Source organism: Ranitomeya imitator, chromosome 3, assembly GCF_032444005.1.
Source record: "Ranitomeya imitator isolate aRanImi1 chromosome 3, aRanImi1.pri, whole genome shotgun sequence".
Taxonomy (NCBI): domain Eukaryota; kingdom Metazoa; phylum Chordata; class Amphibia; order Anura; family Dendrobatidae; genus Ranitomeya; species Ranitomeya imitator.
Window position 1 is genome coordinate 99,082,210 of NC_091284.1, and position 24,562 is coordinate 99,106,771.

The 24,562-nt window shown below is 45.7% G+C and overlaps 1 protein-coding gene across 2 annotated transcripts in view; it reads left to right on the forward strand.

Moving 5' to 3' along the window:
• Positions 1 to 24,562, forward strand: part of SEZ6 (seizure related 6 homolog) — a 955,889-nt gene that overhangs the window by 858,940 nt on the left and 72,387 nt on the right. For both annotated transcript variants that reach the window (XM_069761206.1, XM_069761204.1), the window contains exon 11: positions 9,379 to 9,573. In XM_069761206.1, coding sequence (XP_069617307.1) covers positions 9,379 to 9,573 — 195 coding nt within the window. The remainder of the gene's footprint in view (positions 1 to 9,378; positions 9,574 to 24,562) is intronic.

Genomic DNA, 24,562 nt, shown 5'->3' on the forward strand with positions numbered 1-24,562 from the left:
TGAAGGGTTTAGGAGTTTCAGCTCCTTAACATGTGTTACTCTGTTTTTAAAGGGACCAAAAGTAATTGGACAGATTCAATAATTTTAAATAAAATGTTCATTTTTAGTACTTGTTTGAAAACCGTTTGTTGGCAATGACTGCCTGAAGTCTTGAACTCATGGACATCACCAGACACTGTGTTTCATCCTTTTTGATGCTCTGCCAGGCCTTCATTGCGGTGGTTTTCAGTTGCTGTTTGTTTTGGGCCTTTCTGTCTGAAGTTTAGTCTTTAACAAGTGAAATGCATGCTCAATTGGGTTGAGATCAGGTGACTGACTTGGCCATTCAAGAATATTCCACTTCTTTGCTTTAATAAACTCCTGGGTTGCTTTGGCTTTATGTTTTGGGTCATTGTCCATCTGTAGTATGAAACAATGACCAATCAGTTTTGCTGCATTTGGCTGGATCTGAGCACACAGTATGTCTCTGAATACCTCAGAATTCATTCGGCTGCTTCTGTCCTGTGTCACATCATCAATAATCACTAGTGACCCAGTGCCACTGGCAGCCATGCATGCCCAAGCCATCACACTGCCTCCGCCGTGTTTTACAGATGATGGGGCATGCTTTGGATCATGAGCTGTACCACGCCTTCGCCATACTTTTCTCTTTTCCATCATTCTGGTTGAGGTTGATCTTGGTTTCATCTGTCCAAAGAATGTTCTTCCAGAACTGTGCTGGCTTTTTTAGGTGTTTTATAGCAAAGTCCAGTCTAGCCTTTTTATTCTTGATGCTTATGAGTGGCTTGCACCGTGCAGTGAACCCTCTGTATTTACTTTCATGCAGTCTTCTCTTTATGGTAGATTTGGATATTGATACGCCGACCTCCTGGAGGGTGTTGGTCACTTGGTTGGCTGTTGTGAAGGGGTTTCTCTTCACCATGGAGATTATTCTGCGATCATCCACCACTGTTGTTTTCCGTGGGCGCCCAGGTCTTTTTGCATTGATGAGTTCACCAGTGCTTTCTTTCTTTCTCAGGATGTACCAAACTGTAGATTTTGCCACTCCTAATATTGTAGCAATTTCTCGGATGGGTTTTTTTCTGTTTTCGCAGCTTAAGGATGGCTTGTTTCACCTGCATGGAGAGCTCCTTTGACTACATGTTTACTTCACAGCAAAACCTTCCAAATGCAAGCACCACATCTCAAATCAACTCCAGGACTTTTATCTGCTCAATTGAGAATGAAATAACGAAGGGATTGCCCACACCTGTCCATGAAATAGCCTTGGAGTCAATTGTCCAATTACTTTTGGTCCCTTTAAAAACAGGGTGGCACATGTTAAGGAGCTGAAACTCCTAAACCCTTCATCCAATTTTAATGTGGATACCCTCAAATGAAAGTTGAACGTCTGAACTTCAACTGCATCTGAATTGTTTTGTTTAAAATTCATTGTGGTAATGTCTTTAACCAAAATTAGAAAAATGTTGTCTTTGTCCAAATATATATGGACCTAACTGTAAGTATTTGATGCACTGCCGATTTTACAAGTTTTCCCACCTACAAAGAATGGAGAGGTCTGTAATTTTTATCGTAGGTACACCCCATTGTATGTTTTTTACATAATTAATTTGCATTTTATTGCATGAATTAACTTTTTGATACAATGGAAAAAGAGAACTTAATATTTGGTACAGAAACCCTTGTTTGCAATTACTGAGGTCAGACATTTCCTGTAGTTCTTCACCAAGTTTGCACACACTGCAGCAGGGATTTTGGCCCACTCCTCCACACAAATCTCCATATATATCAGGTTTCAGGGCTGTCATTGGGCAACATTGAGTTTCAGCTCCCTCCAAAGATTTTCTGTCTGGTTCAGGTCTGGAGACTGGCTAGGCCATTCCAGGACCTTGAAATGCTTCTTGCGGAGCCACTCCTTAGTTGCCCTGGCCGTGTGTTTCGGGTCATTGTAATGCTGAAAGACCCTGCCATGACCGATCTTCAATGCTGTTGCTGAGGGAAGGAGGTTGTTGCCCATAATTTGCGATACATGACCCTATCTTACCTTCCTTCAATACAATGCAGTCCTGTCCCCATTTGCAGAAAAACATCCCCCAAAGTATCATGTTTCCTGTTGTGAATTCTGTTGTCGGGCTCCCTCCTGTGGTCATGAATGGTACTTCGACTGGTTCTGTCCATGGACTTCCTCTGGTGGGTGTTTCTGAGTTTCCTTTCACAGGTGACGAGGTTAATTCGTTAGCTGCTGCTCTATTTAACTCCACTTAGATCTTTGCTCCACGCCACCTGTCAATGTTTCAGTATTGGTCTAGTTCACTCCTGGATCGTTCTTGTGACCTGTCTTCCCATCAGAAGCTAAGTTCCAGCTTGTATTTCTTTGGTTTGCTATTTTTCTGTCCAGCTTGCTATTTAATTTGTTGTCTTGCTTGCTGGAAGCTCTGGGACGCAGAGGGAGCGCCTCCGCACCGTGAGTCGGTGCGGAGGGTCTTTTTGCGCCCTCTGCGTGGTCTTTTTGTAGGTTTTTGTGCTGACCGCAAAGTAACCTTTCCTATCCTCGGTCTGTTCAGTAAGTCGGGCCTCACTTTGCTTAATCTATTTCATCTCTGTGTTTGTATTTTCATCTTTACTCACAGTCATTATATGTGGGGGGCTGCCTTTTCCTTTGGGGAATTTCTCTGAGGCAAGGTAGGCTTTATTTTCCTATCTTCAGGGCTAGCTAGTTTTTTAGGCTGTGCCGAGTTGCATAGGGAGCGTTAGGCGCAATCCACGGCTATTTCTAGTGTGGTTGATAGGTTTAGGGATTGCAGTCAGCAGAGTTCCCATGTCCCAGAGCTCGTCCTTTATTATCAGTAACTATCAGGTCATTCCGTGTGCTCTTAACCACCAGGTCCATTATTGTCTTGACCACCAGGTCATAACAGTACAGGTGGCCCAAAGTACTAATGCATCTCAATAGAGGGATAAGAGAAGTTCTGAGACCATTTTTTTTTCTTTGCAGTGTGTTTTGTCTCAATTTTCCCCTTTACCTCTGGGTGGTTCAGGACACTGGTGTAACATGGACATTCAAGGTCTGTCCTCTTGGATGGATAATCTCACTATAAGGATACAAAACATTCAAGATTTTGTGGTTCAGAATCCAATGTCAGAGCCTAAGATTCCTATTCCTGATTTGTTTTTTGGTGATAGATCTAAGTTCTTGAATTTCAAAAATAATTGTAAATTGTTTCTTGCCTTGAAACCTCGCTCCTCAGGTGACCCTGTTCAACAAGTTAAGATCATTATTTCTTTGTTACGTGGGGACCCTCAAGACTGGGCATTTTCCCTTGCGCCAGGAGATCCGGCATTGCGTGATGTTGATGCGTTTTTCCTGGCGCTTGGATTGCTTTATGACGAACCTAATTCAGTGGATCAGGCAGAGAAAATCTTGCTGGCTCTGTGTCAGGGTCAGGATGAAGCGGAGATATATTGTCAGAAGTTTAGAAAGTGGTCTGTGCTCACTCAGTGGAATGAATGCGCCCTGGCAGCAATCTTCAGAAAGGGTCTCTCTGAAGCCCTTAAGGATGTCACGGTGGGGTTTCCCATGCCTGCTGGTCTGAATGAGTCTATGTCCTTGGCCATTCAGATCGATCGACGCTTGCGTGAGCGTAAAGCTGTGCACCATTTGGCGGTACTATCTGAGCATGGGCCTGAGCCTATGCAATGTGATAGGACTTTGACCAGAGCTGAACGGCAAGAACACAGACGTCGGAATGGGCTGTGTTTTTACTGTGGTGAATCCACTCATGCTATCTCCGATTGTCATAAGCGCACTAAGCGGTTCGCTAGGTCTGCCACCATTGGTACGGTACAGTCTAAATTTCTATTGTCTGTTACTCTGATTTGCTCTTTGTCATCCTATTCTGTTATGGCATTTGTGGATTCAGGCGCTGCCCTGAATTTGATGGACTTGGAGTATGCTAGGCGCTGTGGTTTTTTCTTGGAGCCCTTGCAGTATCCTATTCCATTGAGAGGAATTGATGCTACGCCTTTGGCCAAGAATAAGCCTCAGTATTGGACCCAATTGACCATGTGCATGGCTCCTGCACATCAGGAGGATATCCGCTTTCTGGTGTTGCATAATCTGCATGATGTGGTCGTTTTGGGGTTGCCATGGCTACAGGTTCATAATCCAGTATTGGACTGGAAATCTATGTCTGTGTCCAGCTGGGGTTGCCAGGGGGTACATGGTGATTTTCCATTTTTGTCTATTTCGTCTTCCACTCCTTCTGAAGTTCCAGAGTTTTTGTCGGATTATCGGGATGTATTTGATGAGCCCAAAGCCAGTGCCCTACCTCCTCATAGAGATTGCGATTGTGCAATTAATTTGATTCCTGGTAGTAAGTTTCCTAAGGGCCGATTGTTCAATTTATCTGTGCCAGAACACGCCGCTATGCGGAGTTATATAAAGGAATCCTTGGAGAAAGGCCATATTCGCCCGTCGTCATCACCGTTAGGAGCAGTGTTCTTTTTTGTGGCCAAGAAGGATGGTTCTTTGAGACCTTGCATTGATTACCGCCTTCTTAATAAAATTACAGTCAAATTTCAGTATCCTTTGCCGTTGCTGTCTGATTTGTTTGCTCGTATTAAAGGGGCTAGTTGGTTCACCAAGATAGATCTTCGAGGGGCGTATAATCTTGTGCGTATTAAACAAGGCGATGAATGGAAAACAGCATTTAATACGCCCGAGGGCCATTTTGAGTACCTGGTTATGCCATTCGGGCTTTCCAATGCTCCATCAGTATTTCAGTCCTTTATGCATGACATCTTCCGAGAGTACCTGGATAAATTCCTGATTGTGTATTTGGATGATATTTTGGTCTTTTCGGATGATTGGGAGTCTCATGTGAAGCAGGTCAGAATGGTGTTCCAGGTCCTTCGTGCGAATTCCTTGTTTGTGAAGGGGTCAAAGTGTCTCTTTGGAGTTCAGAAGGTTTCATTTTTGGGGTTCATTTTTTCCCCTTCTACTATCGAGATGGACCCTGTTAAAGTCCAGGCCATTTACGATTGGACTCAACCGACATCTGTGAAGAGCCTGCAGAAGTTCCTGGGCTTTGCTAATTTTTATCTGAGCTTCATCGCTAATTTTTCTACTGTTGCTAAACCGTTGACTGATTTGACCAAGAAGGGTGCTGATGTGGTCAATTGGTCTTCTGCGGCTGTAGAGGCTTTTCAGGAGTTGAAGCGTCGTTTTTCTTCTGCCCCTGTGTTGTGCCAGCCAGATGTTTCGCTTCCATTTCAGGTTGAGGTTGATGCGTCTGAGATTGGAGCAGGGGCTGTTTTGTCGCAAAGAAGTTCTGATGGCTCGGTGATGAAGCCATGTGCTTTCTTTTCTAGAAAGTTTTCGCCTGCTGAGCGTAACTATGATGTTGGTAATCGTGAATTGTTGGCCATGAAGTGGGCATTCGAGGAGTGGCGTTATTGGCTGGAAGGAGCCAAGCATCGCATGGTGGTCTTGACAGATCACAAGAATTTGACTTATCTTGAGTCTGCCAAACGGTTGAATCCGAGACAGGCTCGATGGTCGTTATTTTTCTCCCGTTTTGATTTTGTGGTTTCGTACCTTCCGGGCTCTAAGAATGTGAAGGCTGATGCCCTGTCAAGGAGTTTTGTGCCTGACTCTCCGGGTGTTCCTGAGCCGGCGGGTATTCTCAAAGAGGGGGTAATTTGGTCTGCCATCTCCCCTGATTTGCGGCGGGTGCTGCAAAAATTTCAGGCTGATAGACCTGACCGTTGCCCAGCGGAGAAACTGTTTGTCCCTGATAGATGGACTAGTAGAGTTATCTCTGAGATTCATTGTTCTCTGTTGGCTGGGCATCCTGGAATCTTTGGTACCAGAGATTTGGTGGCTAGATCCTTCTGGTGGCCGTCTTTGTCACGGGATGTGCGTTCTTTTGTGCAGTCCTGTGGGACTTGTGCTCGGGCTAAGCCCTGCTGTTCTCGTGCCAGTGGGTTGCTTTTGCCCTTGCCGGTCCCGAAGAGGCCCTGGACGCATATTTCTATGGATTTTATTTCGGATCTCCCCGTCTCTCAAAAGATGTCGGTCATTTGGGTGGTTTGTGATCGCTTTTCTAAGATGGTCCATTTGGTACCTTTGTCTAAATTGCCTTCCTCCTCTGATTTGGTGCCATTATTTTTCCAGCATGTGCTTCGTTTACATGGTATCCCGGAGAACATCGTTTCTGACAGAGGTTCCCAGTTTGTTTCAAGGTTTTGGCGATCCTTTTGTGCTAGGATGGGCATTGATTTGTCTTTTTCCTCGGCTTTCCATCCTCAGACAAATGGCCAAACCGAACGAACTAATCAAACTTTGGAAACATATCTGAGATGCTTTGTTTCTGCTGATCAGGATGATTGGGTGTCCTTTTTGCCGTTGGCTGAGTTCGCCCTTAATAATCGGGCCAGCTTGGCTACTTTGGTTTCGCCGTTTTTCTGCAATTCTGGTTTCCATCCTCGTTTCTCTTCAGGGCAGGTTGAGTCTTCAGACTGTCCTGGTGTAGATACTGTGGTGGATAGGTTGCAGCAGATTTGGACTCATGTGGTGGACAATTTGACATTGTCCCAGGAGAAGGCTCAACGTTTCGCTAACCGCTGGCGCTGTGTGGGTCCCCGACTTCGTGTTGGGGATTTGGTTTGGTTGTCGTCTCGTTATGTTCCTATGAAGGTTTCCTCTCCTAAGTTTAAGCCTTGTTTCATTGATCCGTATAAGATTTCTGAGGTTATCAATCCTGTGTCATTTCGTTTGGCCCTTCCTGCTTCTTTTGCCATCCATAATGTGTTCCATAGGTCGTTATTGCGGAGATACGTGGCGCCTGTGGTTCCATCCGTTGATCCTCCTGCCCCGGTGTTAGTTGAGGGGAAGTTGGAGTATGTGGTGGAGAAGATTTTGGATTCTCGTGTTTCGAGACGGAAACTCCAGTACCTGGTCAAGTGGAAGGGTTATGGTCAGGAAGATAATTCCTGGGTTTTTGCCTCTGATGTTCATGCTGCTGATCTGGTTCGTGCCTTTCATTTGGCTCATCCTGGTCGGCCTGGGGGCTCTGGTGAGGGTTCGGTGACCCCTCCTCAAGGGGTAGGTACTGTTGTGAATTCTGTTGTCGGGCTCCCTCCTGTGGTCATGAATGGTACTTCGGTTGGTTCTGTCCATGGACTTCCTCTGGTGGGTGTTTCTGAGTTTCCTTTCACAGGTGACGAGGTTAATTCGTTAGCTGCTGCTCTATTTAACTCCACTTAGATCTTTGCTCCACGCCACCTGTCAATGTTTCAGTATTGGTCTAGTTCACTCCTGGATCGTTCTTGTGACCTGTCTTCCCATCAGAAGCTAAGTTCCAGCTTGTATTTCTTTGGTTTGCTATTTTTCTGTCCAGCTTGCTATTTAATTTGTTGTCTTGCTTGCAGGAAGCTCTGGGACGCAGAGGGGGCGCCTCCGCACCGTGAGTCGGTGCGGAGGGTCTTTTTGCGCCCTCTGCGTGGTCTTTTTGTAGGTTTTTGTGCTGACCGCAAAGTAACCTTTCCTATCCTCGGTCTGTTCAGTAAGTCGGGCCTCACTTTGCTTAATCTATTTCATCTCTGTGTTTGTATTTTCATCTTTACTCAGTCATTATATGTGGGGGGCTGCCTTTTCCTTTGGGGAATTTCTCTGAGGCAAGGTAGGCTTTATTTTCCTATCTTCAGGGCTAGCTAGTTTCTTAGGCTGTGCCGAGTTGCATAGGGAGCGTTAGGCACAATCCACGGCTATTTCTAGTGTGGTTGATAGGTTTAGGGATTGCGGTCAGCAGAGTTCCCACGTCCCAGAGCTCGTCCTTTATTATCAGTAACTATCAGGTCATTCCGTGTGCTCTTAACCACCAGGTCCATTATTGTCTTGACCACCAGGTCATAACAGTTTCCCCTGCCATGCTTCACGGTTGCCATGCTTCACGTGGGGTTGTACTCATCTTTCTTCATCCTCAAAACACAGCGAGTGGAGTTGATACTAAAAAGTTCTATTTTGGTCTAATTTAACCACATGACCTTCTTCCATGCATCCTCTGGATCATTCAGATGATAATTGGCTAACTTCATACGGGCTTGGACATGTGCTGGTGTGAGCAGGGGACCTTGCATGCCCTGCAGGATTTTAATCAATGACGGCATAGTGTGTTACTAAAGGTACCGTCACACTGAACGATATCGCTAGCGATCCGTGACGTTGCAGCGTCCTGGATAGCGATATCGTTGAGTTTGACAGGCAGCAGCGATCAGGATCCTGCTGTGCCATCGTTGGTCGGCGCAGAAAGTCCAGAACTTTATTTCGTCGCTGGACCTCCCGCAGACATCGCTGAATCGGCGTGTTATTACCCTGGCTACCAGCGTAAATGTAAAAAAAAAAAAAACACTACATACTTACATTCCGGTGTCTGTCCCCCGGCGCTGTGCTTCTCTGCACTGGCTGTGAGCGCCGGCCAACCGTAAAGCACAGCAGTGACGTCCGGGACAGACACCGGAATGTAAGTATGTAGTGTTTGATTTTTTTTACGTTTACGCTGGTAACCAGAGTAAACATCGGGTTACTAAGCGCGGCCCTGCGCTTAGTAACCCGATGTTTACCCTGGTTACCAGGGGACCGGCATCGTTGGTCGCTGGAGAGCTGTCTGTGTGACAGCTCTCCAGCGACCAAACAGCGACGCTGCAGCGATCGGGATCGTTGTCTAGATCGCTGCAGCGTCGCTACATGTGACGGTACCTTAATGGTAATGTTTGAGACTGTGCTCCCAGCTCTCTTCAGGCCATTGACCAGGTCCGCCCATGTAGTTCTGGGCTGATTATAGACATTTCTCAGAATCGTCCTTGCCCCATGAGGCGAGAACCTGCATGGAGCCCCAGATCGAGGAAGATTGATAGTCATCTTATGAATCTTCCATTATCTAATAATTGTGCCAACAGTTGTCTACATTTTTGTGCCTGTCGTCCTTGGACCGCTTATTGTTTTTGGCCATGGTGGAGAGGTTGGAGTGTGATTGAGTGTGTGGACAGGTGATCTGTGAGAGCTAGAATTCTTGCTGGTTGGTAGGTGATACTTATACAAATACTTATTTCATGCAACAAAATGCAATTTAACTATTTAAAAATAATACAATGTGATTTTCAGGTTTTTATTTTTAGATTATGTCTCACAGTTGAAGTGTACCTACGATAAAAATTATAGACCTCTTCATTCTGTGTAGATGGGAAAACTTGCAAAATCGGTAGTGTATCAAATACTTATTTTCCCCACTGTATGCTAAAAAGATAAATTTAATTGCCCAACAAAAAAATTATAAATAGTTAGAACTGTTCAGTTTTATGATTTTGCTCTATTTGTAGAGGTACCAAGGAATGATACATGTCCGGAATTGCCCGAAATTCCCAATGGTTGGAAAACTACTTCTCAGTCTGAGCTTGTCCATGGCACCGTTGTAACCTACCAATGTTATCCAGGATATGAGATTGCAGGAGCTGAGCTTCTTATGTGTCAGTGGGACCTTACATGGAGTGGAGACCTTCCATCATGTGAAAGGGGTAAGAGGTAACACTAATATATTGCACTGTGGCTGGCAATATGTCTGCATTGCATATTTATCTCTTCTTGAGATAACCAATTCTGTATCATGTCATTAAATAATATAGTGACGAGCAAAAGGGTAACAATGGTTTGAACTTTTGAATTTCAAGCTCCATATCTCACCATCCATTAAAGCTTTTAACGTGAGACTACCATCATTTTATAGACAATCATCTTGGCTATCTCATGGATAAATTTAACTTACAACTATTTTGCATGTCATTAGTTATGCAGATTCTTGTCTTGCCACTGCATTATTACTGTTTTGCTCATGAAAGTCAACATTTTAATGCTTATTATTTTGTTAGAATTTTATAAATCGACCCTTAACTTTCAACACTGCTTGAATCCTTCGGGGCATGCTCGCGATCAAATACAAGCATGTCTCAAGCAAAATCTGATCCCAGGTCTCTTCTATACATTCCCAAAGTTGGTGTAAACTGGTTGCCTCACTTGGGTATGTATACAGCTTTCCTCTTTGTTGTGATCAGGGGTTTGTGGGGGTCAATCCAGCACCTTCACATCATTTTCATTGAACTATTTCTTCACCAATGTGAACGTATGCTTCGGGTTGTTGTCCTGCTGGAATACTATGTTGTCATCTTCATACCCAAAGTACTTGAGTGTACGAGACAACTTTTCTTGCAGGATGCTCACATATAGCTCAGCACTGAGACCACCATCGATCCTGGACAAGTATCCAACACCTTTGGTGGTGAAACAACCCCATATCATTAGGCTTCCTCCACCAAACTTGAGAGTTTCTTCATTTTCTCTGTCCATTAGCCCCATTTTCCCTTGTTTCTTACAGACCCATTTGCACCCATCAGAGCCTAGTATATTGACTTTCATCTCATCACTCCAATTCACCCATTTCCAATCTTCTACTATCCACTTTTTGTACTTTTTGCAAACTCGAGCCAACGCTTCTTATGATAATATTGAAGTTGAAGCCTCTTCACCTTTTTTTGGGCCACCATTCCAGACTTTTGCAATGTGTCACACAGCGCTCACATGAAAGTCTGTGATCTCTCTGTTATGAAGCAATATGAGCCACCACCACTGCTGTGTTTGTCACACCAGAACTGATAGACTTTGTGATGAGACGACTTGTTAACTCCGATATTTTGCATGGGCATCCACCTCTTGGCTTTTGAATGAATGGATGGACTTAATTTCATATTCTTCCAACTGTCGTGGCACTCACATAATGCCGTTTGGCAATTTTCTTGACCGAGAGACTACTATTGATGAGCTGTATGGTGCGGTTTCTCTTTTCTAGGGAATCTTCATAGATTTGAACCAGTGACCTTTCACTTGGGAATTGACTTAATAACACACTGATCTATTAGAGGATGTGAAAACGGGATGTAATTTGTAGTATACAGGACGAAAAAGATTTTTCCACCACCAGAAGCAAAACAGTAACCATGGAGTGGCATGACAAGATTCTGCATAACTAATCATATGCAAAATAATTGCAAGTCAAATGTATGTATGAGATATCCAAGATGATTGTCTATAAAATGATGGTAGTCTCACGTTCAAAGCAGTAGTGGATGGTGAGATATGGAGCCTGAAAATCAGAAGTTCAAAACATTGTTACCCTTTTGCTCACCAGCGTATATGGGCCATTGTCAGTCCAATAGCTCAACATAATGGGTCCCCTTAATGAGCATACACCCTGCTGCAAATAATTAAAAAGTAATAGTACATATAAATAATATAGGGTACGCAGCAAACATGGTAGTCACGTTTGATACAGTAGTGGATGGTGAGGTATTGAGTCTGAAAGTTAAAAGTTCAAAACATTGTTATCCTTTTGCTCTTCACTGAATATTGTAAGGATAAACTGTATGTGAAAGCCTTGCAGCTTTTAAAAGGGCTGCCACTGATAGATTTTCCTTAAGTCAATCCATTTTGCGGGACCCAGGGACACCTTAGTATTCACTCTTTAACCCCTATATAGAAATCTGTACTTATAACAGGATCTTCTGGGTTAGGTCCACATAGAAACCCACTGGCCAGTGAAGCAAGCTCGCAAAGGAGAGTCAGCAAGTTGGGTCAACACCATAGAGGGCAGATAAAAGGACAAAGTAAGAAGTCAAGAACAAGTCCAGGAAATAGCCCATGTCAAAGCTAGGAGAACAGAGTCTAAGTCAAAATCATAAGGCAATTGAAGGGTTAAAATAGTCCATGGTCATCAATTGATATCAAATAAGCTGGGTTAGGTAGCAGGCTATGAGAAAAGAAGTAGACCAGGGTCAGCATATAATTAAAACTGGTAATTCTCAGCAAACTGACCAGAGTTTAAATAAGGTGTGGTTCTGTCCAAATCTAATTACATCAGCTGAATAGCTGATCTGGCTGAGCAGCCTCACAAGTCCAAGCCAGACAAATTCACTTGGCCAGATTGTGCCTGCATCACCAAGTGCCATACCATATGCAGTGTAAGTGTAACAGAGGAAGAGGGTGTAGGAGCATGTTCAAACATGAAAGTGCAGGCCGGAGCGAGCCGTCCCCTCCCCCCCAGACGGCGTACATGCAGGCTGTCATGACAGGGGTTTGGAGAAGGATAGAGGGGGTGGGGTCACGTTTTAGGGGAGGGGGTTGTATGCATTAGGGGGGGTTTATAGGGCAATGAGGGGGTGGGGTTGGCCAGTTCCCGCTCTGGAGGCCAATTGTGAGGACCTACCATGGTGTACGTTGACCAGGTGCTGCAGAGGCTGCGGGCTGCTGCTGCGAACCAGCCTCCCGGCTGGCTGGAAGCCCAGCTGGCCGGCATCTTGGATGGAGGCAGCGGGGATGTCCCGTCGGTGGTGGCAGGTGAGCACTGCTCCCGGCGGGTCCGGCCCCCAGAGCGACTTTCCCCCGATGTGCCTCAGCCTCAGCGGCGGCGGCGGAGCCCCTCCAGTGACCCTCCAGACCGAGCACCCGCCAGCAAGCGTCCAAGCAGGGCCCGGTCCGGGAGGAATCCACCTGCCATGCTGGGGCCTGTAGCGGTGGATAGGCCTTCTCCTCCCTCGCTCCGGGGGGCGGGGCCTTCATGCGCCAGATCCTCGGTCCCTTCCTCTGATGTCACAGCAGGGCGCTGCGGTATTGGCGCCGCCCGGCGGCCTGCTTCACCTGCTCGTCCCAGACAACGTGGGAGAGCTTCTGCGGCTGCAGCGGCAGGCAGCGCCACCGGACTTGCGGAGCTGCCGTGCCCGACCTGGAATGCCGGGCCTTCCCCCACATTGTCGGCTGGATCCGGAAGGAGTCTCAGCAGAGGATCGGTTGGCACCGTCTCCAGCGGTGGGCCCGGAGTACTTCCATGCAGGGCCGCATCAGTATCATGGGCAGCAGGCCGAGACGGGGCCGGAACGGACGAGTCCACATCGCATGGCGAGACTCTGATCCAGGTGGTGCCACAGAGCGGATCGGGAGCAGATGTCGGCTGGACGAGTGGGACGACTGCGGCTGGGGGGACTTCAGCTCCCCTGCAGCTTGGTGAGGACAATTCTATGTCTGTTTTGTCGCTATTATTATCGTTTTCCCCGGTAGTTGGGGTTAGTCAGGGGGGTGGGGCCGTGGCTACGGGGGAGCTTCCGCAGGTTCGGTTGGAGATGGGGAACAAAGGGGTAGGCACGGAGTAAGGTCTAGGAGGGTCTGGAGGGGGTTCAGCGGTGCCAAGTAGGCTGTCGGAGCCCGTTTCTGTGTCAGTGCAGACTGAGAAGGAGAAGGAATGCGGAATTCGTTTGGACGATAAAGCGCGGGGCGAGGTTTTCGTTTGTTTTGAGGGGCCGCTGGGGGCTCATTTAAAAAAGGACGTCAGGGAGAAGATTTGGAAGGACGAGTACGTGGAGATCTTCTCGCTCCTTCCATTGGAGAAATTTAATTTAGATAAGAGCAAGAAAGAGGACAGTAAGAAGGAGGACGAGGAAAAGCGGAGATGGCGTCTCATTCCTCAGACGTTCGTGAACTGGTTCCAAGCATTTGCGATTTTGGCAAGCGTGGTTGGCGAAAAGGCTCCTGAAAACTGTTCCGCATTATTTTGTTATATGGATTCGATAGGGGAGGCACACAGGGCATACGGGGCCAGGCTTGGCTCCGGTATGACGAGCAGTTTAGACAGAGGAAGGTGGTTCGTCCGTCGATTAGATGGGATCAGAAGGACATTGGTTTATGGCTGCGGGTTATGGCGCTGACGAAATTCGGCCATTCCTTTCAAGGCGGGGCCGGAACTGCCAGCCACTCCACATTGCAAGGAAGTTCCTCAGGTTCAGGGGGTCAGTCCGATCAATCGGGAGGTCAGAAGCACAGGTTATGCTGGCAGTTTAATGACGGCCAGTGCAAATTCGGAGCTACCTCTAAGTTTAAATACGCGTGCTCGCACTGCAGCGGTTCTTCCCATGGCGCCGCCAAGTGCTTCAAGAAAAAAGGAAAACCAGAGGGCAATTCAAAAGGGGGTGATGCCAGTGAGGCTGGACGCGATGGTCACCTATCTAAATAGGTTCCCGGATAGGGAAAAAGCGGAGTTGTTGTTGTTGGGTTTCAGGGATGGTTTTCGTATACCTGCTTCGCCTTTTGGTATCCCTCAGGTTTGAAAGAATTTGAGATCATAAGTTGCATAAGGAGGTTTCATTGGGGAGAATGTCCGGGCCTTTTCCCATTCAGCCACTAGAGGATTTGGTAGATTCGCCGCTGGGTGTGGTTCCGAAGAAGGAACCGAACAAGTTCAGGCTGATTCAGCATTTGTCTTACCCTAAGGGGAGGTCCGTGAACGACGGGATAGACCCGGAGCTTTGCTCCGTGGTTTATACGTCTTTTGATGAGGCTGCACACTGGGTGCGTAGTTGTGGGAGGGGCGTGCTGTTAGCTAAGACCGATATTGAGTCGGCCTTTCGTTTATTGCCCTTTCATCTGGACAGCGTGAGGCTGTTGGGCTGTTATTGGAACGGCGGGTTTTATGTGGATAGAGGTTCGGGAGGTATCGGGTTTGTATTCGGTCATTCACTATTTGGATGACTTTTTGTGCATCGGGCCGGGTCAGTCCGGATGTTGTGACATGGTCTTGAGGACAGTGATATGGGTAGCGGAACGCTTTGGTGTTCCATTGGCGCCAGAGAAAACAGAGGGGCCATGCACAAGTCTTTCGTTCCTGGGCATTGTTATTGGGAGTTTCGGTTACCTGAAGAAAAAGTGGTTGGATTGAGAAGCGAAGTGGCTCGGGCGCGTTGCTTAAAAAAGTTACCGTTGCGAGAGGTTCAGTCCCTCCTCGGTAAATTGAATTTTGCCTGCAGGATCATCCCGATGGGGAGGGTTTTTTCGAGGAGGCTAGCCGGCGCCATGGCGGAGGTTAAGGCCCCGCATCATTTGTGTCTAGCAAGCATAAGGCTGATTTGGAGATGTTGGACAGTTTTTTGGCACGGTATAATGGCCGTTCGTTGTTGATGGAGGATGTGGTGGGCAACGATGATCTGGATTTGTTTACCGATGCTTCAGGCGATGTTGGTTTTGGCGCCTTTTTTGGTGGCCGGTGGTGTGCCACTAGGTGGCCTGACGAGTGGTTCGCGTCAGGCTTGGTAAAGAACGTCACTTTGTTGGAAATCTTTTCTATCCTGGTTGCAGTTTACTTGTGGAAGGAGGATTTGTGCAATTGGAGGGTTCATTTTGATTGTGACAATATGGCAGTTGTGTGTGTCATAAACAGTTTGACGGCTTCTTCTCCTCCGGTTATCAGGGCTCTCCGTCAGCTGGTGTTGTTTTGCATGTCTATCAATGTGTACATTACGGCGGCTCATGTCCCCGGAGTGGAGAATTCTGTGGCTGACTCTTTGTCTCGGTTTCAGTGGGAACGGTTTCGGTCTCTGGCCCTGGATGCGGAGGAGATGGGTCTGGGCTGCCCGCCGGAGCTCTGGAGTGTGGTATCCAGGCTGCAGGGCCTTTGATTCACGCATCTTTGGCGCCCAGCACGTGGTCGGCGTATCGGTCGGTATGGTGCGATTGGGAATCTTGGTTGGTGTCATGCGGGGCTACTAGTGGGGGCGAGGACCAACTGGGTGCTTTGTTGTTGTGGTTGAGACGCGGCGCGGAGGAGGGGTGGTCGGCTTCGAAGGTGGATAGAGTTCGGTCAGCTTTGGTTTCGGGATCCAGCTTCGAGGGTTGCGGGACTTGATGAAATTGTTTCTGGTACGGCAGGCGGTAAAAGGCAATCGCAGTCTCTTTTGGCATGTTGGAACAGGTGGGCACGCTTTTGAATGAGATTTGCATATCCAACTTTGAGGTGGCTCTCTTTCATTTAGCCTTTTCCCTGGCATTTTTCGGGGCCTTGAGGGTTGGGGAGCTGGTGTCTCCCACCACGTTTAGACGAGGGGGGCTTTGGGCCAAAGATGTGGTGCTTGAGAGTCGTTTACATTTCTGGTTACGTCGGTCGAAGACTGACCAGGTGGGAAAAGGTAAACGGGTTGAGTTGGGCTCGGTCCGTGGTTCGCTTATGTGCCTGATTCGTTGTTTTCAGGTTTTTACTAGCCTTCGGCCTGCTATGGATGGTCCTTTGTTATGTCATGAGGATGGTTCCTTTTTATCCAAATTCCAATTTGTTGCAGTTTTTCAGAAAGCTTTGTCGGGGCTGGGTTTAGACGCTTCTCATTTTGCGTCGCACTCATTTCGTATTGGGGCCGCGACTGAAGCGGCTTTGTACGCCTGTATTTGTTGTGTCACTTGTATGGACTCTAAGTTGTTTGTATTTTTTAGGTCGAAGTCCTCTGTTGGTTTGGATCGTTGGCCACTCTTTCGTTTATTGGGGCGCGAGGCGAGCGGATGTTCGGCGTGACGGACGTCAACTCGGTTTTTCAAAGGACGTGGCCGTGGTCAGGTGGTTGGGTTTTAGGGGTTTGTGTTGGAGTGAGGTTATGCAGGAGGTACACAATGGTATTAGGCTGGATAGATCTCCTGACATTTTAGTTTTTCTTGTAGGGAGCAACGATTTGGGGGTTCGCCCTTGCCGTGAATTGATACGTGATATTAAACACGATCTGCTGAGGCTATGGGTGTCTTACCGGGATTTGCTAGTGGTGTGGTCAGATTTCGTCCCGAGGAGGTGCTGGTGACACGCCAGATCGGTGGATAGGATTGACAAAGCTAGAATTAAGGTGAATCGGGCGGTATCTAGCTTTGTAGTCAGGAACGGAGGTCTGTTTATCCGTCATTTTGAGTTGGAAAAGGGGGGAGACGAATCTCTCCTGGGAGACGGTGTCCATTTAAATGCGGTGGGCATCGATTTGTGGGCTCTCGGATTGCAGAGCGGTATTGAAAGGGCCATAGCGGTCAAGTTTGGGGGGCCTCGGGTACTTGAGGCGTTCAAGTACCCTCGTTGTGGCGGTTGGAGGGGTCCTTGGAGTTGGTACTAAATTGGCCTGTGGATCCATCGGGATACCGATTCTTCAGTTGGTGTAAAGTTTGGTTTCGGGTCTGGTGGTTTGGGGGAATCTTGGCAACTGTGGGCCGGATTCCCAGGTGTTAAGTGGACAATGGTAATCCTTCGGGGTATTTTGGTGCTCCCGAGCCAGGTGGTAGCGGCTGGGAGTAAATTATGGTCTGGTTTCTGTCCACTCTATATATTATGGTTTACCACCAGTTTGGAGCTTCAAGGACCTCCCCACGTTACTTTACCGTTATGTTTTGTATGTTTATAATAAAGGCCACTGTGGCCAATTATTATCCAAGTTTTGAATCCTGTCTTTATTGGGGATGGGGTCTATTCGGGAATTTGGAGAGGGGGCCTAAAGATAAGAGAATCCTACTGAGCTCGAACAATACCAATGTCATGTAGCCCACATTTTTCCTTGAAAGAATTTTTTTATCTCAACTGATAAAAATAGACATATTTAAAACTGGAAATTCATAAATTGCGGATTGCAATTCATGTAGTACAAAGCTTAAGCGCCAAATCTTTTTTTGCTATTTTCGTTATTAGCTACATATCCTTGGTTTTTCCATCTCTATGAATATTTTTCAGTGGAGGAATTATTACTTTACATTGAACTTTGCACCATTAGTCAAATACAAATACATGCTTAATGGAACCAATTTCATAGAAAGCCAATTAAGCTACTACAAACACCCAAAGGAAGTATACAAATGCTCTTAAATGCATACTCCCAGAAAATACCGTAATTCTGAAATAAAATGCTAAAAATGAATCTTTACAACAGTCTGCTTTAATATAGTACTGTTCAATATTAAAACTCAAAATAGCAAAACGAGAATAAAATACATTTTTTTGTGTTCCCCAGAATGAGTCCCTTGAGAATCTTTTTTTTTTTTTTTAAATCTCTATTTCTAATTAATTTTAAAGGAACAGGAAGCGATTAGAGTGAATAAACCTGGAAACATCAAGGGTGAGAAACAACAGTGAACAATAAAAAAAAGGAAGCAAACAAGCTTGATTGAAAAAAATACGAACTTGGAGTTGGAGGTGGATTTTGAATTGTAGAGAAATGGAAATGAGAGGAGAAAAAAAAATAGGGGGAGGGTGACTAACACACCACATACCAACCTGGAGGGATGACCAAGCATAGGCAAGGGGGTATTATTGAGCAAGCATAGATTTTTATTCTTTAGTATTCTGATATACCACCCTGAAGTACTAGGGGCATAAAAGATATCCTTGTTGTTTTTAAAGGAGATCTCCACTACTAAACAAGTTCATCTTAATGAGCCCAGGATGGTGCCAAAAAAATCCTATACCAACCTCCAGACTGCAGCTTCTCCTCCACACTCCATGCTGTGTCTTGTGCTGTCTTCTGCTATCAACATTCAGTGGGGGACATCATATCACCAATGCAGACAATCAGTAGCCACAGATCGGTTGCCGCCTTCATATTATGTCAGAATAGTTTCTTCCTATTTGAACGGAATGAGAAAACTACAGTCAATGTTGGATATAGATACCAGTACACTGAATACTGATTGAAGGAGACTGGCAGGGAACACAGCACAGAGTGAAGAAGAGCATAGAGTTTGGAGTGCGGAGCAGCAGCACTAGTCTGGTAGGTGAAAATAGTTTTTTTATTTCCTTACACTGCCCTCAGACAGTTAAGACTAACATATTGTGTCATGGAGAAGCCATTTAATTCGAGAAGAGAAAGCTCCCATGCCAGGTATGTTTTCTACCTTGCACAGCTACAAATTATGAGAGGAAGGTTCAAATCATCTCCAAAGAGCAGGTATACATGCTTGAGGTGCATTAAAGATGTCTCTTAAGCAGGCTTGGACTGGCCCATAGGGTAACAGGGTAATCCCCCCGTGGGCCCCTGTGCATATCTGGGCCCCAAACCCACTGTATGAGCAGTACTTCGCATAATTCAATTGATTCTGTATAGAAAAAAGCAACATCTCATCATTCATTAATCAAACTACCCAGTTTATTATTATATAGAGATATATGTACATTTGTGAACAAGAGTAGTGTAGTATTTGTATGCACGTGGGCCCCCAAAGTCAGTGTTACTGGTGGGCCCTTGTCCGACACTGCTCTTAAGGTACATTTCCGTTATGACTGTAAAGAATAGTGTTGAGCGATACTTTCCGATATTTGAAAGTATCGGTATCGGATGGTATCGGCCGATACCGGCAAAATATCGGATCTCACCAATACCGAGTTCCGACACCAATACAAGTCAATGGGACACAAATATCGAAGGTATTCCTCGATGGTTCCCAGCGTCTGAAGGAGAGGAAACTCTCCTTCAGGCCCTGGGATCCATATTAATCTAAAAAATAAAGAATAAAAATAAAAAATATGGCTATACTCACCCCTCCGAAGAACCATGGCTGCCACCGCTGCAAGCGTCCGCCTCTGTCCTTAAGAATGCTGTGAGTGAAGGACCTTCGATGACAGGAACGGAGGCGGACGCTCACAGAGGTGACAGCCAGGGTTCGCCGGAGGGGTGAGTATAGCCATATTTTTTATTTTTATTCTTTATTTTTTACATTAATATGGATCCCAGGGCCTGAAGGAGAGTTTCCTCTCCTCCAGACCCTTGGAACCACACGTGCCGCACACTCCGATACCGATTTCTGATATCACAAAAATATCGGATCTCGGTATCGGAATTCCGATACAGCAAGTATCGGCCGATACCCGGTACTTGCGGTATCGGAATGCTCAACACTAGTAAAGAAGTGTTATTGTGATAAAGCAGGAAGAAAGGTGGGCAGGATGGGATGAAGAAGACTGTGAAGGTGGATATAAACTTTGAGATTCCACTTAAGAAATGTTGTAGTGAAGGATATTCCCATAATATGTAAAGAAAGATGTCATTAGTGTTTTGGCAGCATCAGCACTGTGGAGACCTAGGTGACATAACGGTGAAAAAATTTGATAGGAACCCAATACTGTCTAAAAAATATTTTGCAGCCTCCTTCCATAAAGTTGAGATAAGAGATCATATACTGCTTGCAAACAGGTTAATTGAAGCTTAGGTGCACAACGACAATATTCAACTTTTTGACCCTTCAGGGTTCTTTTCCGAAAGATGGTGAGTAGATTTCGCTCCACCTTGCACTGGGGCTGGGAACTTTAACATGCAGGGGACAATAACATGGCATATATTTGGGACAGAGTCTCATGGTGCCTTTGCTGTTGCAAAGTACTTCTGGTGATATCTGAAAATGGGTAAATGGAGAGTGAAGAGGGAAAGAGATCAGGAAATGGTAGAATTTATTGTCTCTTGGAAAGCTAAGAGGGCATAGTCCTAGATGGGTTATTCAGAGACTCGAGAGAAGGCCAGGAATCATTTAGAGAAAAATAACAATTGCGTGAAGACCCAGATAGAAGACGTTACCTAGGCAAAGGCATGGTTTTTATAACCAGAAACAAATGAGGACTCGGCATGAGGTGGCTTTTAGAGAAAACCATTTCAAAGAATGGTAGCCATACACAATTGACTTCAGCAAGATGGACCAATGATTTAATGAATTTGACATTTTTGGCTGATGTTGATTCATCCTATGTCAGGAGAAAAAAAACATTAGATATATTGCCTTTCAACATGGCCAACCCTTATTTCCTCAGGAGAAATAAGATACTGCCACAGTTAATAATAATAATCTTTATTTACATAGCGCCAACATATTCCTCAGCGTTTTACAGTTTAGCAGTTTCAAACACAACAGTCATAAGTAACAACATTAACAATACAATAATTAAAGCAAAATAAGATGACCCTGCTCATATACAATGAGGTGGGGGAGATACAAAGTACAGATGTGTATTTACAAATATGTATTTACAGTGATGGTCCAGCCATCTTCAGGGGGATAGATGGAAGTAGTGAATGGGCTACACACACACACAAACATAAAATAACTTTGTAAACGTGATAGGCCACTCTGAACAAATGTGTTTTGAGGGAGCGCCTAAAACTATGCAAATTGTGGATGGTCCTAATATCTTGGGGTAGAGCATTCCAGAGGAATGGCGCAGCACGGGAGAAGTCTTGGAGTCGGGAGTGGGAGGTACAGATTAGAGCAGAGGTTAGTGAAAAGTCGTTTGCAGAGCGCAGCGGTCGGTTAGGCCGATAGACCAAAATGAGGGAGGAGATGTAAGGGGGTGCCGCACTGTGGAGAGCTTTGTGGGTGAGAACAAGTACTTTGAATTGGATTCTATAATGAATGGGCAGCCAGTGTAACGACTGGCGAAGAGCAGACACGTCTGAATACCGATTAGCTAGATGGACAACCCTGGCTGCTGCATTAAGGATAGACTGGAGAGGGGAAAGTCAAGTGAGGGGGAGGCCAATTAATAGAGGGTTACAGTAATCCAGGCGACAGTGAGGGTTTTTGTTGTTTGCATGGTGAGAAAAGGGCGGATTCTAGAGATGTTCTTTAGATGTAAGCGGCACGAGCAGGCAAGAGATTGTATATGGGAGGTGAAGGAGAGATTGGAGTTAAACATAACACCCAGACAGCGCGCCTGCTGCCGGGGTGTTATTATGGTGCCACCCACAGAGAGGGAAATGTCAGATTTACAGAGGTTAGTTGACGGCGGGAGCAGAAAAAGTCCAGTTTTAGAGCGGTTGAGTTTCAGATAGAGAGTGGACATGATGTTGGAGACTGCGGACAGACAGTCACTGGCGTTCTGTAGTACAGTGGGGGTAAGGTCAGGGGATGACGTGTATAGTTGTGTGTCATCTGCATAAAGATGGTACTGCAAGACAAATCTGCTGATGGTCTGTCCAACTGGGGTCGTGTAGAGAGAGAAGAGGGTCAAGAACTGAGACCTGAGTTACCCCGACAGTGAGAGGAAGAGGAGATGAAGTGGAGCCAGCGAACAGAACACTGAAGGAGCAGTCAGAAAGATAGGAAAAGAACCAGGAGAGAGCAGTGTCCTTATTGCCTAGTGACTGGAGCCTAGAGAGTAGGAGAGGGTGGTCAACAGTGTCGAAAGCTGCAGAAAGGTCAAGGTCAAGAAGAATGAGCAGAGAGTGGTCACCGTTGCATTTTGCTGTCAGAAGGTCGTTGGTCACCTTGATGAGTGCAGTTTCTGTTGAATATAAGGGGTGGAAGCCGGACTGTGAAGGGTCTAGGATGAGTGGAGAGGTAATGTGTAAGGCAGCAGTAAATCAGGCGCTCCAAGAGTTTAGAGATGAAGGGGAGATTGGAGACTGGTCCGTAGTTATTTGTGCAGGATGGGTCGAGGGCGGGATTTGTTTAGTAATGGATTAATGATAGCGTGTTTGAAGGAGGAGGGGAAAATGCCAGAGGAGAGGGAGAGATTAAAGATTGTAGTTAGGTGAGTTGTGACAACTGGAGAGAGAGACTGGAGGAGGTGTGAGGGAATGGGGTCGGTAGTGCATGTAGTCAGACGAGAAGAGTAGAGGAGCCTGGAGACTTCTTCAGTTGTCTGGCAGCTGCTTACTTCATTCACACCATTCTGACTCATGCATAATTAGTTGAACCAATCATTCATGCGTATTGGTAGATTGTTAGGATTAGCTGTCGGCCAAATAAATATTCGCTGAAACTATTGAAATTGGTTGGCTTTAACTGTATTGGACAAACAATCAGTAGATTTGGTTTCCAGTACCATCTCTATGCTGACGACACCCAATTATACACTTCTTCTCCTGATATCACACCGACCTTTTTAGAAAACACCAGTGATTGTCTTACCGCTGTCTCTAACATCATGTCCTCCCTCTATCTGAAACTAAACCTGTCAAAAACTGAACTCCTCGTGTTCTCTCCCTCTACTAACCTACCTTTGCCTGACATTGCCATCTCCGTGTGCGGTTCCACCATTACTCCAAAGCAACATGCCCGCTGCCTTGGGGTCATCCTTGATTCTGACCTTTCATTCACCCCCTACATCCGATCATTGGCTCGCTCTTCTTACCTGCATCTCAAAAACATTTCTAGAATTCGCCCTTTTCTTACTTTCGACTCTGCAAAAACTCTTACTGTTTCACTTATTCATTCTCATCTGGACTATTGTAACTCTCTACTAATCGGCCTCCCTCTTACCAAACTTTCCCCGCTCCAATCTGTCCTGAATGCTGCAGCCAGGATCATATTCCTCACCAACCGTTACACTGATGCCTCTACCTTGTGCCAGTCATTACACTGGCTACCCATCCACTCCAGAATCCAGTACAAAACTACTACCCTCATCCACAAAGCACTCCATGGCTCAGCACCACCCTACATCTCCTCCCTGGTATCAGTCTACCACCCTACCTGTGCCCTCCGCTCCGCTAATGACCTCAGGTTAGCATCCCCAATAATCAGAACCTCCCACTCCCGTCTCCAAGACTTTACACGTGCTGCGCCGATTCTTTGGAATTCACTACCTAGGTTAATACGATTAATCCCCAATCCCCACAGTTTTAAGCGTACCCTAAAAACTCATTTGTTCAGACTGGCCTACCGCCTCAATGCATTAACCTAACGATCCCTGTGTGGCCTATTTATAAAAAAAAAAAAAAAGGTTCCTCGCATCATGTTCTCATACACTTTATGCAGTATTAGCCCTCTGTGTCTGTACTGCTACATACTTAGGCAGATAACTGGTTCATGCAGCTTTACATGAACACCTGAGCCTTACACTATGGCTGGTCCGAATAACTAAAGCAATTGTTATCATCCACCTCTCGTGTCTCCCCTTTTCCTCATAGTTTGTAAGCTTGCGAGCAGGGCCCTCACTCCTCCTGGTATCTGTATTGAACTATATTTCTGTTATGCTGTAATGTCTATTGTCTGTACAATTCCCGTCTATAATTTGTAAAGTGCTGCGGAATATGTTGGTGCTATATAAATAAAAATTATTATTATTATTATATTATAACTGTACCTTGTTCTCCCTTTTAATACTTGTCCCATCTGTTATTCTGAGTTTTACACAGATCTGTTTATGCATGCTGTGTATGTATTAGGAATGATGGATTGATATCTCAGCCAGTATGATTCATTTCCTCCTGTCACAGCACCTGACACAGGCAATTATACAGCTATGAATTGATACTGATTGAAAACATATTTTGATTTAAATCCGGTTTAAAATGATTACTAAGAAGAATCCGCCCAGAGAACGAACACAATGACCCGTGTCAGGCACACGGCACAATATAGAAAATACTATGGAACTCTCTGTTATGAAAGAAACTACTAGTTTATCTGAAGAAAAGGGGAAGGAAAAGAGTTAAAATCATCTTAAATGAACACATCTGCGAATTAAAAAAAAAAAAAAAGAAGACCTGAATGAAGTTAGGATGAAAGAGAAATCTACCGGCTAATTAGGCTGCCTGAGAGCATTAATTGGTCTCATCTAACTGAAAATATGCTTTCCACCCACCTAACCCACCGGTTCATCCCTGCTACTCCTCTATGCTAAAACTACTCTGCTTTCCTGTAGCAGAAAATTGCATCAAAGCCACGCTGCCCTGGTCTAGTGGAGCTACAATT